Source organism: Equus caballus, chromosome 18 (assembly GCF_041296265.1).
Source record: "Equus caballus isolate H_3958 breed thoroughbred chromosome 18, TB-T2T, whole genome shotgun sequence".
NCBI lineage: Eukaryota > Metazoa > Chordata > Mammalia > Perissodactyla > Equidae > Equus > Equus caballus.
Genome location: NC_091701.1, coordinates 24,530,214 through 24,544,314, shown reverse-complemented (window position 1 = coordinate 24,544,314; position 14,101 = coordinate 24,530,214). Strand labels below are relative to the sequence as shown.

At 34.9% G+C, this 14,101-nt stretch overlaps 1 protein-coding gene across 4 annotated transcripts in view; it reads left to right on the top strand.

Annotated features, from left to right (window-relative positions):
- LRP1B (LDL receptor related protein 1B) overlaps window positions 1-14,101 on the top strand; it is a 1,824,397-nt gene that overhangs the window by 1,540,714 nt on the left and 269,582 nt on the right. For all 4 annotated transcript variants that reach the window (XM_070241833.1, XM_023622537.2, XM_023622536.2 and 1 more), the window contains 4 exons: window positions 1,949-2,077; window positions 4,288-4,407; window positions 12,674-12,787; window positions 13,029-13,178. In XM_070241833.1, the coding sequence (XP_070097934.1) occupies window positions 1,949-2,077; window positions 4,288-4,407; window positions 12,674-12,787; window positions 13,029-13,178 (513 nt within the window). The remainder of the gene's footprint in view (window positions 1-1,948; window positions 2,078-4,287; window positions 4,408-12,673; window positions 12,788-13,028; window positions 13,179-14,101) is intronic.

Below are 14,101 nucleotides of genomic sequence, written 5' to 3'. Positions count from 1 at the left end.
GGGCAATTCCATTTTACACAACATTGCTTATCTTGTCAACATCCATAATAGAAATAAGAATGGCAAATATAATTAGATAGAGTAATTTCCTTGTAAGAGAATGAAAGGACAGCTGAACTACATTTTTGTTTCTAGAAAGAAGCAGAAAATACTCAATACTGTTTCAGCAAATAACATACCTAAGCAAGAATTGTGCTCAAACAGTGTTTGTTTTTGCATAATAAAAACATATTTATCATGAATAATTTGGGGCTTTTTCCCTCAAAGGCATAATGATTATGAAAGCAAAACATGGCATTTTCCATCATAACAATTAGTTTGCATTGGAAATGAGAAAGTAAACTGAATATGCTAAAAATAGACAAATTGGGAATGTCAGTAGACTTTCAGTAAGTGGCTGAATTTTGTTCAGTTCATGCTCTAAGGTGATGGTATGCAGTAATGTCAGCACCCTTCTTAACACTTGTTCCTTTAAATTTAATAATATTTTTAAATTTTTAATTATTTGTTACTTTTTCAAAAATGACATTCTACCTTAGCTACTGACCATTAAAATTAAGATGCACTAAGGAAAAAAGTCATCTTTGGAGAGTTGTTGCTGTCTTTGAAAGAGTTCAGTTAGAAGTTTTGATAGATAGATATTGTGTTAAAATGAGTTAAATTCTAGGAATAATAATGAAATAAAACACTAAAAGGTCCAAATGGTATTAGTGGCTATTTAATTGAATATTCCTGAAATAAAGCTCAAAAAGAAATTGATAGTAAATTTTAAAATTAAGCTATGTTTCCTGCATTAGTAGATATAAATGAATTCTAATTACCTACAACATAATTAATGATTGGATTTCACTGTACAATTATTCAGCAAACAGCAGAGTAAGTACAAGTGAGCCAACTGCATGTTAACACACCCAAAAAACTGAATTCCAAAAATTTACTGGTAAATCTATCATTTAAGAATAAAAATAGGTCTGTTTTCTTCAACAGAGACCTTTCTAAAATAGGAGTGACCTACTGGCGTTCCAGGAATGAACCCTAACTGAGGAAGATGTTTTTCCACTTTGTGGCTATTGACCTGTGCTCACAAATTGATCAAACCACACAAAAACTCAGATTTTTGATTTCTTATGAAAATCCTGAGATTTAGAAGTGGGACCATATGGCAGTGGTTATTTGGAACCCATAAGCATCTGGTGCACACGCTTTGTCATTTATCATTGTCTTCTACCAGTCCATCCCACAGATTCCTATGTATTTCAAGGAGTAGGTGCTGGCATTTATGGCAGGAAAAGAGGGTGTACTCCCTGGTACCTCTTATCATGGATAGAGCAAGAGGCTGATGAGGATAATTTTAGCAATTCCAGTACTTCTGAATGATAGAAGCTGCTACAGTGATTTCTTCCAAAGGTAGTTGAGGAGGATTAGTTGGGGATGAGATTGAAGTGAGATGAATCATATCAAGCTTGCAAAAATAAGAACTCTATTACTGAAAACTCTCAATTATTGAAGAATATATAATAGATTACAGTAAGGAAACAGAAAACCCTTTCAGCATGTATCTAGCTCATTTAACTGGCTCTTTTTTAAAATTTGTTTTTAAGATAGACTACTAAACCAAATGCATAAATATAGTCACCCAAATTTATGCTCCTCCTTCCCTCCACACGTGTACAGTCACCAAATCATTAACAACTTACATAGACAGGCATAAAAGAAAAATAAAGTCAGGTAACTCCCAAAAAGTTTACAAAGGGAGAGAGAGAAAAACAACAAAAAAGCGTCCCTCAATTTTTTTTTATAAAGAAATAGCATAAACCACTGCCCTTGATTTAATTGTATATTTAGATAAATTTTAGTGTATTTTTATAACTAAGATAAGGGAAACAATTGTTATGGTATCAAAAAAAAGTTTGTTATTGTGTAAAAGCATTAACTTTGTTTCTTTCAGCTAAAAATTCCTCCTGCAACATTTATTCAGAGTTTGAGTGTGGAAACGGTGAGTGCATTGACTACCAACTCACTTGTGATGGCATTCCTCATTGTAAGGATAAATCAGATGAAAAACTGCTCTACTGTGGTAAGTGTCCAAGATGTGATTTGCTCATTTCAGAGAAAAGTTTTCCTTTTTATAGTTTTTGGGTTAAGTGTCTGTTTGGTTTACATGTATGATTTCCATAATGTCTTTCATTAACATGTAGATATAAGGCAATTCATTTGGCTTTTCTCCTGTTCAAGTGGGGCACCTTATTTCCTGTCCAATAACCATGATATTCATTGAAGAATTTTCTCATCATTTTCCACCTACAAAGTGCAAATTAAAATATATTAGGAGGCTGTCTTTTGAGCTGCCTAGTTATTCATCATTAGCAATAGGTTTTAGACTTACATTCCTAAAAGTGTAATTCACAAATATCAGTTATTGGTGGATATTGAAGGTTTACTCTGCAGCAAAGTTCCCCCATCAGTCAATAGCATGCTGTTGAGTTGATATCAAAGTCTTGCCCATTCTATTTTTGCCTTCAGGATTGGCCCAGGGATAGTGTCCTTATGTACAGTCTGGTTACCTTAGCTGTGATCCTCATCAAGCAAGGAGTTTCACCAGCTGTGCCTCTGTAGGTTGATACCAAGTGATAGTCAACTTTTCCCTCTCCTTTGGGAGTAGAGATTTGCTCTTCTACCCTAGTAAGCAACAGATATTTGCCTTCTTTGCAACAAAATTTTTCCTGGAAATTTGTTTCTATGCAATCATTAATAGTTATTGTAGCATTGATTCAGATTATTTCTAAATTGGTCTGATTTACCAATACAAGTACAATAGTATTGATATTGTATGCTCTGCAAAATTTAGGAATCTATATCTGGAATTGCTGTATTGCATTTCTACTTTTATCCTTTGTTCTATTATCTGTGTAAAATTACACCCAAATAATCAAAGAAAAGTTAAAATAAGAGGAACATGGAGTTTGAGAAATTCACATCAGTTCTCTCACTCTTTTACATTGCAGAATAACATGACTTCAGTTGAAATGATAGTCAAATGTAGTTTGTCCCTGATTGATCTGTAATTAACATCTTAGGGAACTATCTCAAATAACGTATTTGCTTGAATGAATGGCTATATCCTATACCCTATGAAAATATTAAGGCATATAAAAATGTAATAATAATCAGCTTACAAATTTGCATTTATTATGAATTAGCTTGGGAAGGTTTAACATTATTTTTATTCTCTTAGAAGCTAGATAATATTTGTGCAGAGCAGGGATTGTCAAACTTTTTCTATAAAGGGTCAGCTAGTAAGTATTTTAGGTTTTCTGGGCCATATATACTCTCAGCCACATATCTTTTATTTTTCATTTTTTGCAATCCTTTAAAAAATTTAAAATCCATTCTTAGCTCTAGAGCTGTACAAAATCAGGCTCATGGGTTGCATTTTACCTGTGGGCTTTAGTTTGCTAACCCCGAGTATAGATTCCAGGTTTGGAATCACATCTGAGACTAAATCTTTGTTCCCAAACCTGCTAGTGAATGGCTAGTTTGAAAAAGGGTGCTTACTTCTCTGTGTTTTAATTTTCCACTGCACAACGAATCTAGCTTAAATGGTGATTGAGAGCATTAGATAAACAAATGTATATTTACATATGCTCAATATACAGCCTGACAAAATTAGTGTTCAGTAAAGGGCACCTATCATTATTTTAAGTGGTAGCTTCTGGCCCAAATCAGAAAACGTCAGGATACCTTCACTAAGGTAAATAGAACTCAGAAGGCAATTCTTCTTAGGAAATTCTGGTAGACATTTTTAGATAATTTTTATGAGAAACTTAGGAACATTTAGATAACTCTTCGATTCACTGATTCAGGGGTTACATGTTTTGCCTCTTATTTTTTTCTTGTTATAAAATCCTTGCAGGATGCAAAGGAGATAAGTTTTGGAGTGTTTTTGTTACTTTTGAGGTAGAGATTTATTTATGCAGAATTGAATATGTAATATATGTTTATTTCTGGGTTACCTGACAAAAATGCCAGAAATAATAATGTGCGTATAATTTGAAAAGATCTCCAAGTATGAATCACTCAAGTTAAAACACTTAGTCTTAAAGGCTCCTTACTGAATGCACTACTTGATATTACATAAATATTCTAATCCAGAACTTTGATACTATAAAGTACTTGTTTTATAGACCCACAATCTAATCACTGTAAGTGAAATCTCATCTGTGATTTTTTTTTGCAAAAATTTTTCTTTAAGACCTCCAGTTATGTGTTTCTGCTTTTATTTATAAGAAAACAGAAGCTGCCGAAGAGGTTTCAAGCCCTGCTATAATCATCGTTGCATTCCTCATGACAAGTTATGTGATGGTGAAAACGACTGTGGAGACAACTCTGATGAATTGGACTGTAAAGGTAAGTGTATGTTGCATCAGCCTAGGATCATTAGTATGCTGTGTTTACTGAACCTTTCCTTTTTTCATTATTTTTTTAATTAAAAATTTTTTTTATTGGGGTAACATTGGTTTATAAGATTACATCAATTTCAGGTGTCCATAATTATATTTCTATTTATGTATAGACTACATCATACTCACCACCCAAAGACTATTACCATCCATCACTGTACACATGTGCCTAGTCATCCTTTTCTCCCTCCTCCCTTCGCCTCAGGTAACCACCAATCTAATCTCTGTATCCATGTGTAGTTGTTTGTTCTTCTTTTTATCTTCTATTTGTAATCTATGAGTAAGATTGTAAGCTATTTGACTTTCTCCCCTGACAACTGACATTTTACTTAGCATAATACCCTCAAAGTCCATCCATGTTGTCTCAAATGACAAGATTTCATCTTTTTTTTTATAGCTGAGTAGTATTCCATTATGTATATATACCACATCTTCTTTATCCTTTCATCCCTTGATGGGCACTTAGGTTGTTTCCAAGTCTTGGCTATTGTGAATAATGCTGCAGTGAAGATAGGGGTGCTGGATATTTATCCAAAGAACAAGAAAACATGAGTGCGTAAAGCCATATGCGCTTCTGAACTTTTCCAAAGTGTGTTCCTGAGAGCACCATGGTTTCACTCTTTTTGTATATAACACCTACTAAGATCTATGGCCCATGCTTTGGTAAATGCTGTTGGGCATTATCAGAATTAATTGGACATTATGACTATATTCTCTATTTCTGGTTTCTACTCCTTTTCTTACTTCAAAACTCTTGTCATTTCTCACCTGTCCAATTCTACCTCCTATTTTTTAGACATTTATACCAGAATGTATAATACTGAATTTACTGCTCCAAATATGTGCCCCTTCATTCTTTAAATCTCTGTTTTACTCGTGGTCTCGTCATTTTCCTAACAACCAGACAGGTAACCTTGGTGTTATCCTCAATTCCTCTTTCCACCATATTTTGTCACCCACATATCTAATCATCAACAAATATTCCAATTCTTTGAAATATTTTCCCTTTCAATCCATTTTTAGCCTGAATTAATAGACAGGCCCCTTAATTGGTCTCACTGCCTCTACTCTTTCCAATTAATCTCAATATTTTCAGTCATGCTAACACTAGTGAACATTTTCCTGCAGTGACTACTGAGACAGATCAGGAAGCTGGACTACCTGGGACAGAACCCCAGTCCCAACATTAGCTGTGTGACATTGGATAAGAAACTTAACTGATCTGTGCCTCAGTTTCCCAAACAGTAAGAAAAGAGACAATAATTAAACGAGTATATTACTATTAAATAAGCTTAGAACAGAACTTGGCATATAATAAATGCTATGTAAACATTTTCCTTTATCTGTTTTTAATCATTGTCTTGACAAAGAATCACTAATGGAGTCCCAATGTGTGCAGAATAAATGACAAGCTTTTTAGTCTGACATTTAAGGCCACCTAGAATCTGGACCCAACAGGTCTTTCCAAACCAATTTCCCTTTAAAAATCTTCCCATTCATTTAACACACTTTATTGGGTAAAATACATTAAGGACTGAGACGTAAAATTAATGTCATATGCCTGCCCTCAAGGAGTTGAAACTCCTAAGAGAAAGATAGTCATTTAAACAAATGAAGATTTACATGAGGTACTATGATTTCACATGTAAGAACACAGTTTTTGTTTTTGTTTTTTTTGACTTGGAAGTATCCCAAAAGGTTTCATAGACAAGATTAAATTTAAACTGAGTCTGATAAATAAGGCAAGTTAGAGGAAGGAGACAGGATATAAAGTTATTTTTTGATGCCAAGTTAAAGAGCTTGAACTTTATCTTATAGTCACCAGAAAGTCACTGAAGGTTTAAAGCAGGCCCAAAATAATCAAATTTATATTCCAAAACCAAAAAGGGAAAAAAAACCCTGATTATGTGAATGAAAACTATAATAGTGGGATCAGAAAGATGAAACAGCAGGACTTTACAGCAGCCAAAGCTAAGAATAAAGAGGAGGGATATTGATATAATAGCATTTTAAAAGGTAGTATAACAGGTCCTTTTGGGTAATAAGCATAGAGAAAGCATGGAAAGAGTAGAGGAGTTTTATGGTTTTTTTCCTGTGTTAAAGTTATTTGTTTTCATTTATTGTTTTAAACTTATTTTTGTTGGCTTTTTGTTTGTGTCAGATGGGGATAAGATAATAAGGATAGTTTGCATTCTGAGGTTGGAGCACCTATAGACATGCAGATGGAACTATTCCAAAGGCATATAGATAGATATAGATCTGGAGCTCAGGTAGTGGATTTAGGCCAGAAGTATTGATTTTGGACTCATTAAGGAGAGAAACATCAGAAGATATATGGAGCAATAGTTGTTTTAGGGGAGTGCATAAGAATTGCCTGTTGAAATTAAAAATTAAAGACACTAATATAAAAAGGAGAAGTAGACCACAGGACTAATAGAAAGATCTTCATAAGAATTTTTTTTTGCCCCAGAAGGAAGTATCAGTTAGCATTGTAAAGTTAGAGAGAGGGCAAGAGGGCAGACACAGACTGGAGTGTCTATTCTAGTTGGCAAGTAGGAGATAATTTCTTGGTTACCTTTAAGAGTCAAATCAGTGGAATGGTAAGGAAAAGCAAGATCATACAACGTTGAGGCAGAAAACTGATGGTGAAGAAATAAGGACGGTGAATACAGACTATTTTTAGAAAAGATTGGTGGTGAAGGAAAGATGTGAAGTATGGTTGTAATGAGAAAGCTGTATGCAAAGTTGAGGAAGAGGGCAGAATGTGAACAAATTATTTTGTAGCTAGAAAAAGGTTGGGAAGCTACTCTGCCATCATAGCCTGTGTGACTGTGCCCAAACACTTGAGCAGCTTACCATCTAAGTTGACACTATAGTTTAGGAAAAGCCAAGTACTTTTGCAAATTAAGTCTACTATTTCTCATATTACGTATAAAAGATTAAAAATAATTAAATGTAGTAAGATACGGGCAGTAAGTAGAGGGAAATGGGTAATTTAGAAGAAAGGAGGAAAGGAAACTAGGAGACAAAAAAGTGGGTATGTTCTATCAGTTATTTGTAAGCAGGAGAGGAGACTATAATAAAGACATTAAGCTAAGATAAAGGTAAAAACATCAAGATAGAGTGTGAAGGAACTGAACAGTAAATTCAGAAAGTAGGTTTTAAAACAAAATTCATAAAAGGATCTACGAGAAGTTAATAAGTTACTGTGCGTTTTCTCTTATGAAACACAGCAACTACTGCACGGTAGGTGTTTATTGAATTCTCATATGGCTGGTTGAATCAATAAGTCTTCCAAAAAATATAGCTAGGTATTAAACCTATGACATCAATACCAGCTGCTGAATAGCAATAAAAATAACTCAGAATGTTATTTTCCCTTTTATAGTCTAAACTCTTAATTTCTGTGTTATAACTATTTCAGTCATATTCTTGGGCACAGAACTACATTTGTGAATCAAGTTTCTATTATAACTTTTCTTTTATGACAATAATAGTGTAAAAATCATTACAGTTGGATATCTTAAACCACAACAACAGAAACAAAAACTTATGCCTTGGGGCCAGCCCTGTGGAATAGTGATTAAGTTTGGCATGCTCTGCTTTGGCCACCGAGTTCATGGAGTTGGATCCTGGATGTGGACCATACAACTCATCAGCCATTCTGCTGCAGTGACCCACACACAAAATAGAGGAAGATTGGCACAGATTTTAGCTTAAGGCGAATCTTCCTTAGCAAAAAAGAGCAACTTATGCCTTGAAGATTTTCCTGTGTAACGTAAGACATCTGAAACTAAAATTGCTCATGGACATTCAAGTGCACACTTTATTACTTAGTAGGAAATAATAGATCTGAGTAAGTGGCTTAGCTCCTCTAGGATTAACAAATGGATAGTTTTTTAGATGAAAGATTGCTCATCACAGTTGTGTCTTTTAGATATGAGTTTTCTCTCATCTTAAGTCTGTTCACACAGTACCCTTGAAGGGCACCTTTGATGCCCTAAAGAAAAGACTTTGCTGGGTCCATTTCCCATTAGCCAAGTTATCTTATAAAGCAGTGATTCAGATGTGTGTCCATCAGATAAATGGACACGTAGAGCACCTAAAAGATAATGAAGGAGAAGGAACATGTAATGGCTCAGGGAGAGTGGGAAAACAGTTCTCTCTTGAAGGCTTTTCTTTTTCTTCTGGTTACTCCTTCTCTGTTTCTTTAGTCACTGCCACATGGAGATGCAGTGCTTTGTTTTATATATTTATGCACACACACAAACCACCTATTATTTTTGAATCTGAATAAAGTAAAATATAAAAAATTTAAATTAGTACAATAAAAAGTCGATATATACATGGAGATTTTGATAGATTGTGAAGAGAAGCTACAGTGGAGTCATCTGTAAATTATTTGAGGTACCATTATGCTTTTGTTTGTTTAGTTTAGATGTTCATGATAATTAACATTACTGATTTTTTTTATTCCACATGGCGGAAAATCTATTTACAGAGTGGAAATGGATGTTAGAAGGAATTATTTTTAGATTCTTCTCCTTTGGGGGAAAAGCAAAACCCTAAATCCTCATAAATCTTTTATTTACTTACCCTTTATAGCTATTCCTTTCACGACAGAGCTTTAGATGTCAGGTTACCTGGGGGGTGGATATGAGAAGTGGTTCAGAAAATTTGTCCTTCTGTATTCCTCTTCTGTTTGTGTGAGAGGTTGAGTGAATAGCTTCAGGGACAGTGCATGGCATCCCTCCTTTCCCCCCTGTTGAGATGAATGTAAATTCTCTCCTTGGGAAGTCATCAACTTCTTTAGGCCACCTGAATACCTGTAAGTGGACTAGAGAGCTAAGTAGTTCTGAGGTTACCTAAAGGAGAGGGAACCGGTGATTTTTTTTGACTAAATTCATCTCAAAACTTGGAAGATTCCACAAACAACAAGCTAAAGGAAAAGGATAAGCATGCTTAGAGAAGAAATCATCATTCTTTCTGGGTTTACATACCCTTAGAGCCTAAGCAGTAAATTAAATAAAAGATGTGGTTTGAAAGTAAACAGAAGAGATATGACAGCAAATTTAATGCTTTTCTTTCTTTTTCCTTGTCAGCTTCCCTTTGCTACAGGCTGGGTAAGGGAATTGGAAGAGAAAACATTGATTTAAGTTATTTATAAGAAATGTCCTAAGAAACGCATGAAGACCAATCAATTTTATATCTTTCCTATCTCATTAAATGTTTTAACTGACATGGAGAAATGAGAGCGTGTGCAATAAGAAAATTAAGAAAGTATATGAGGGAAAGAATGGTTTTACTTTCTCTCTTGCTACTCCTTTTGATCCACAATCCTGTCAGATCTTCCTTTGTAGTACCTCATTGCTATTCCTGGTGTGGCTGTGGTGTGTTTTCACTCACATTTTGCAGGCTTACTTTTACTTTGGGACTATCTGGAGGGAAAAGTCTAGTACTTCCTACTTGGCTTATCTTTATTTGGTCTACATTATTTTCTTTTCTCTCTTTTTCAGGATTTTTAGCCTGAGGAAAAATTGTCAGAAACCTTTCATATTCACTTGACAAATTAGATTCCAGCATCTTTCTCCCTCAAAAATCACCCTAAGGCGAAACAAATTTCAATACTTCACTGACCAAAACAAAGTGAGGAACAAAATGTAGTTGAGGAGACAGAGAGGATGAGGTTTTGGCAGAAGAAGCCTTTGCTTACTTATTTCATGGAGTCCCTGTCATTTCCATGGATTTCTTCCATCACGGGACCCTCTTTCCTTGCCTATAAATGGTGGAGTTGTTACTCCCCACAACCACCTTGCCCCAGCTGCTTACAAAATTCTGCCACCACTTAATGTGTCCAATTTCATTGCCATGCATCACCCTATTTAACCCTCTGGTGATTCCCAAACTCCATATCAAGTCATGGATCTATGGAGATGGATTGGAAGTAAAGAGACCATCTGTTCCTGCTTGCGCATCTCACACACTCTAATAAGCCTACCGAGCCCTGCTCACCAACATTCATTAGCTCTCTTATTGATTGGAAAAAGGAGAAAGAAAATATATCCTGCAAATATTCTACCCTCTACCCAGTTCTTCTGATCCCCTACCTCATCCTTTTTCCCATGTCTTTCTTTTAAATACTATCTCATAACCACACCTCTTAACTTCAAAGCTACCATTTCTTTTCATCTGGTCAGAGGTCCACTCCTTGTTTCTTTTGTTTTAGCAGAATTCCATCTAAGACATTGTTCTACTTGCTCCACAGTTCCTTTCTTCTCTCAAGACATTCTTTACTCTTACTTCCACCTCAGAGCCCCCTGCACTATTTCTGAAACTCCATTACTGTGAAATCCCTGAATCTCCAGTCCTCTTAACTGTTTCAAATGGCACCCCATATTCATGGAGTCATAATTTGCCTCTTGACTGTATCCGCCATCAGTATCCACTCAGACAGAATCCTTGTCATGTAAACAAAGGATTCTTTGTGGAAGTTTTGAGGGAGATGGAGATGGTGGAAGGGGTTGCAACTGTCTCCACTGGGATCTTTGCAGCATCCTAAACTCTAACTGCCAGTATAAGATAGGACTTCACCTTTATTTATGAGAGAAATCTTTGCAGACTTGTCTAAGAATATTACCACTACCTAGAACATTGTTCCACAGAGAAATGAATCCTGTCTTCTAAACAAAGGGATTGTAAGGAATCTTTTGGAACATAACCTCTTAATAGGAGACTGCTGATAAAAAAGTCAAAAATAAAATGTAAATGCTTCTCATGATTATTTTCCATGTTATATATTACATTTACTATTTCTACTGACAAATATTGACTAGGAAGTGTAATAGAAAGGAATATAGAAGAGATTTTGCTGTTTTAGACATAAAAGAAAAATATTTATTTTTTCCTGTTTGAAACAGTGTATTTCTCTCTGCTCATAATAGCATTATCTGTTTCACATGATAAGATGTTATTTGTAATGAAGAAAACAGTGAGGCAATTATAATTGCAAATTGTAAATAAAACATTTATTCTAATCATCATTTAAAAACAAATAAGGATACAATTGCAAGATAGAATTAAATATAATAAGAGTTGTGCATGATGAAATACAAATGACATACACACCCTTGAGTAAAATTTGCATATTTTAAGATAGCATTTTAACCATTTACAATTGGTATAATCTCTATTTATAATTAAACAGGCTCTTTAAAATATCAACACTAGGACAAGTGGCATAATCACAGAGCCCTTCAGGTTGTACATTAACATAGTCAACCTGTGGAAGTTTGAATTTGGAATAAAAATCTTACCCAAGTTAATCTAACACACATTGCATGCCATGCACCTGTTCACAACATATTGCTGGAAACCATTGTATGGTAATGAATGTGTAAGCAATGTAGGAAGGAAAATATGATTCAGAAGAAGCAATTCTCTACAAAGTGTATATAATGACAGTAGCGTATTGAAACTGATTTTCATCTAAGCGTAGCAGGGAATTGGAAAGCCATACTTTCCAATAATAGAGACAAGTCATACCACATTTATTTGTTTCTTTGCGTGAGGCATCCACATTTCCTATATGAAATATTAGTGATATGGCTGTATAAAGCAGTATGACACATGGATGACTTTCTAGCAGTGCTGAACTATCCCTCTTTGAGTAAGAAGACAAATGCTCAGTGGTTTCTCCCTCTCAGTCTACATCTCTGTCTATCTGTCTGTCTCTCTATTGTAACAGAGAATGTTCCACTTCTTCTTCACAATCAGATTGGGATTTCCCTGTACACACTCCATCAGGCATTTACTTAGTGTCATAATCTTGTACTTTTGAAGTTGGAAGGAGACATAATTTTCAGCAACATTCAGTTTTTTTTAATGTTGGCTCACTGCTGGAATGGTATTATTATGGCAAATGAGGCATGGTTCCTGCTTTCATTTACAATTTAGTGAGGAAGCAGCTACATCAACAGGTCATTGCAATGCAGTATCGTAAGTACCACAACAGAGAGAACTATGTGACAGGGGAAGATGTATGAGGCATCTAACCCAAGCTTGGGAATAGGGACCATGGTTCAAGTTTGACTTCCTAGAGTTCCAAAAGCACAAGTGAACAAAATTATATGAATTAATTAAAATATTCAAAATGTTAAAGCAAGAGCTCATTTTCTGTCTCTTCTATCCACTTATTTATTTACCTGTTTCTCTAGTTTCAACCTGTGCTGCTGTTGAGTTCCGCTGTGCAGATGGGACCTGCATTCCAAGATCAGCACGATGCAACCAGAACATAGATTGTGCAGATGCTTCAGATGAAAAGAACTGCAGTAAGATATTCACTCCCTTTCGTTGTTCATGCCTGGGCACCTTTGGCATTACTTTGAACACAGTCCAGCTTTTCACTGAACCTCGTCCAGAATTGATACGTAATTAACCCCTGTAGTGTAGGATAATTGCAGATTTACTTCTTCAAATGAGGTTAACATTTCACGTCTCTGTGACCTACACAGAAGGCTTATAATCTTTGCAGATGAGGTGTTTTTCATTTTTCTGTTTACCTCCTTTTAGATAATACAGACTGTACACATTTCTATAAACTTGGAGTGAAAACCACAGGGTTCATAAAATGTAATTCTACCTCGCTGTGTGTTCTGCCAACCTGGATATGTGATGGGTCTAACGACTGTGGAGACTATTCAGATGAATTAAAATGCCCAGGTAAGTCTAGAAAGAAAATAGTCTTTGCCTTGAAGCTTCAAAGGCTAGTTATGTAAATAGACATAAATTTTTATTCTTGATATTCAATCGTTGAGATTAAAATTAAATAGTGTAGACCAAGTTAAAAGTGATCATCCTGTTCTAAACATGCCACTTGATCTTTTTAAATGTTATGAAATGATACTCAAATGATACTCGATATTTGGATCAATTTCCTTTGTCATGTTCAGTTCATTATTAATCCTTTTAAAGTTGATGATTAAATCCTAAAATGTGTAATTTGTAAAGCTTCCACAGAAGTATTACATCCCGAGGAAAAACTATTCATCTATTCGCACACTAAAGGGAAAAATTTATTCAGACTATGTTTCTCACCACTGGGTTTACCCAATGTTATTATGCAGCTGGTATTGTCATTTAGGCTGTTTGATGCAGTTTACACAATCTTTTGGCATAATAGCATGGGTAATAGTTAGCATTATTGGATCAAGGTCAGACAGGTGTATTTATTTATTTTTTAGACAGGTGTATTTATAGCTATTAACCATCTTTAGTTATATAAGCTCTGAAAAGTGCCATTTGCATTCTTAGGAGAATGCCTTCTATGAAAAGGTCATGACCCTGTTTCTTTCTAACTATTTAGGAAACAAATTCTAAATATATAATAATACAGGAAAGAAAGGTGTTAAATGACTATCACTGAAAAGTCAATATGCTGTACAGGAAACTATTAAATGTGTTCTCCTACTGCTATCTCTCTCCCCACCCTGCTGCTACACTTACTTCTTCCATGTTTAAATGATACAAAATAATTTTTTGAAATATTTTAATAAATTATATTCATGGGTATTCTGCACACCAGTGTACACAAACATGCACACATGCACACACATGATCTACTTTGAAGAACTGATATTCTTAAG